This window comes from Penaeus vannamei, chromosome 13, assembly GCF_042767895.1.
Source record: "Penaeus vannamei isolate JL-2024 chromosome 13, ASM4276789v1, whole genome shotgun sequence".
Lineage (NCBI taxonomy): Eukaryota > Metazoa > Arthropoda > Malacostraca > Decapoda > Penaeidae > Penaeus > Penaeus vannamei.
The window spans coordinates 34021984-34024483 of NC_091561.1; the positions used below are offsets into that span (position 1 = coordinate 34021984).

General features: G+C 48.7%; 1 protein-coding gene across 1 annotated transcript in view; it reads right to left on the minus strand.

Annotated features, from left to right (window-relative positions):
- LOC138863751 (uncharacterized) overlaps window positions 1–90 on the minus strand; it is a 756-nt gene extending 666 nt beyond the window's left edge. The window contains exon 1 of the mRNA XM_070128587.1: window positions 1–90. This exon is cut by the window's left edge and continues 666 nt beyond it. Coding sequence (XP_069984688.1) covers window positions 1–90 — 90 coding nt within the window.
- Between the last annotated feature and the right edge of the window lie 2410 nt (window positions 91–2500).

A 2500-nucleotide genomic window follows, 5' to 3' on the forward strand; every position in this document is an offset into this window, starting at 1 on the left:
TGTAACCCAAGGTGAGGTCTGAGGAGGGCCTGGAGGAGGAGGAGGAGGAGGGGGGGGACGTGGCCCGGCGTGCAGGTGAGGGCCGGGCATGAGGGCGGGCCGGGACAGGTGTGCTACGTGTGGGAATGTAGCTGACACTCGAGGTAAGCTGGTGAGGAGCCCGACCGACCGAAGCCCGAGGAAGCTGCGGCCGCCGCGCCGTTCCTCGCGCTGGAATGTTAACGCTCGCCTGCTCGATGCGAGGAGGCAAGGGGGGGAGGGAGAGAGAAAATAAGGCATGGGGGGAGGGGAGAATGGGGAAAAGGGGGGGAGGGAGAGAGAAAATAAGGCATGGGGGGAGGGGAAGAATGGGGAAAGGGGGCGGAGGGAGAGAGAGAAAATAAAGGCATGGGGGAGGGGGAGAATGGGGGAAAGGGGGGCGAGGGAGAGAAAGAAAATAAGGCATGGGGGAGGGGGAGAATGGGGAAAGGGGGCGGAGGAAGAGAAAGAAAATAAGGCATGGAGGAGGGGAGGGGGAGAAAGAGAGAAGACATAGAACACGGAAGGTAGAGAGTGAGAAAGTGAAAAGGGGAGGAGTGAGAAGAGAAGGAGAATGAAGAAAGGAGGAAGAGCGAGAGAAAGAATATAAGGCATGGGGGAGGGGGGGAAAGAGAGGCGAGGAAAAAAAGAGGAAGAAAGAGAGAGAGGGGAGGTGGAGAAGGAGAAAGGAAAGGGAAGGAGAGAGAGGAGAGTTAGAATTTGAGTTCAGGAGGGGGAGAGCAAGAGAAAAGAAGGAATGAAAGAGGGGAGGGGGAGAGCAAGAGAAAAGAAGGAATGAAAGAGGAGGGGGAGAGAGAATAGAGAAAGGGACAAGAAGGCATGGAAGAGGGAGGTGGGAGAGAGGGGAAGAGAGAAGGTGAGGGAAGGAGAGAGATGAGAAGGAGAATGTAGAAAGGGGAGGGGGAGGGACAGAGAGAAGGCATGGGAGTGGCGAAGGAGAGAGAGGCGATTGAGAAAATTGTAAGTAGGGTTAGGGAGAAAGAGAGAAAAAGAAGGGGGAGGTGGGATAAAGAGGAAGAGGAAAGGGAGATAGAAGGAGAGGGAGAGGAGAGAGAAAAAAATGGGAGATAGGGAGAGGAAGACAGAAGGCAGAATGGAGGTAGTAGAGGGCGGAAGAGGAAAGGGAGAGGGTGAGGAAAGAGAGAAGAAGAGAATAGAAAAAGAGTAAAGAAAATGGAGATGAAAAGAGTAGAAGGCATAGAAGAGGGTAGGTGAGAGTGAGAGGAAGAGGAAAGGGACGGAGAAGAAGCGGGGAAGGAACGAACTGAGAGGCAGGGAGCATAAAGAAGAGGGAGGAAAAGAGGGGAGCGAGAGTGGGAAGAAGGGAAGAATGCTAGTAAGAAAAAAAAGGGGGAAGAGAAATGAGGAAGGAGAGAGAAATCGAAACAATGAAGAGGCGAAAGAGTGGTGACAGGAGGGAGAGAAGAACAGAAGAGAGGAAGTGCTGGGGGAAGGGAGTCGGGGGATGGAGGGGGGAGGGGAGAGGGGGGAGGGGGGGGAGATGAGCTCCTTGGATCATGTTCCGGATGAGATGATTTAGTGGAGTTATCACATAAGCACGATAACTAGATCTGAATTCAGCTGACTGGAAAGGATTATTTAATCATTTTCATCATTATCAATTTATATTTTTTTCTTCTTCTTTTTTACTTTTTTTCTCGGAAACCGATAGAGATCTTCCTCAGAAACGTTTAACTATTAATTCTACTTGGTACATCCGTTTTAAACACGATATGAAGGTAAAATTATAATTATTAACTCAAAGAAAAACATTTGTTTGTTGTTTAATACGTACCTGATCAGTATCATCAAAGGCGCAGGGATATATAAATTATGATATGACGGAAGTTGATTATTAACATGTATATTAAAACTCAGTTTCTGTTCTGTGATTTGCGTTAATTGTCGAGAATATGGGAGCTCTTCCATTGTTTGTATCGAAATGGAAGAAAGGATTGACGGATTAGTGGAAAAAATGTCACTCCATGTCATTAGTAAGTGATTACCCATGACATATAGCAAGAAATTTCAGAAGGATGACACATCGCAATATCTAACGTGATATTAGCAATGTAAACTTGTAAACACTCTTTGTCTTTACCAAGTGTCTTTCTTGCTCTTATTGCACAGCGTGAAATCCTCTTTCAGCATTAACGCGAACCGTCTTGTCAACACACAACGTATTCCAAGCAACCACCCTCGTCCTCACCCTCACTCTTAAAGGTAACCTAAAACCCCACCTTCTCTCTCCACTGCCGGCATTTCCCTCACCCTTACACCCTCATCCCCCCTTTCCTACCGCTCCAATCTCCCTCCTTACCCCCGTTGACATACACGGGGTCGCTAAGAATGTGTTACAAGACAACAGCCCTTGTTCCTTCCACCGTAAGTCCCCGGGGATGTTTACACAACGCCCTCACAACATCTTCGGCGCTGAATAACCAAAGCCTGTATCTGCGTG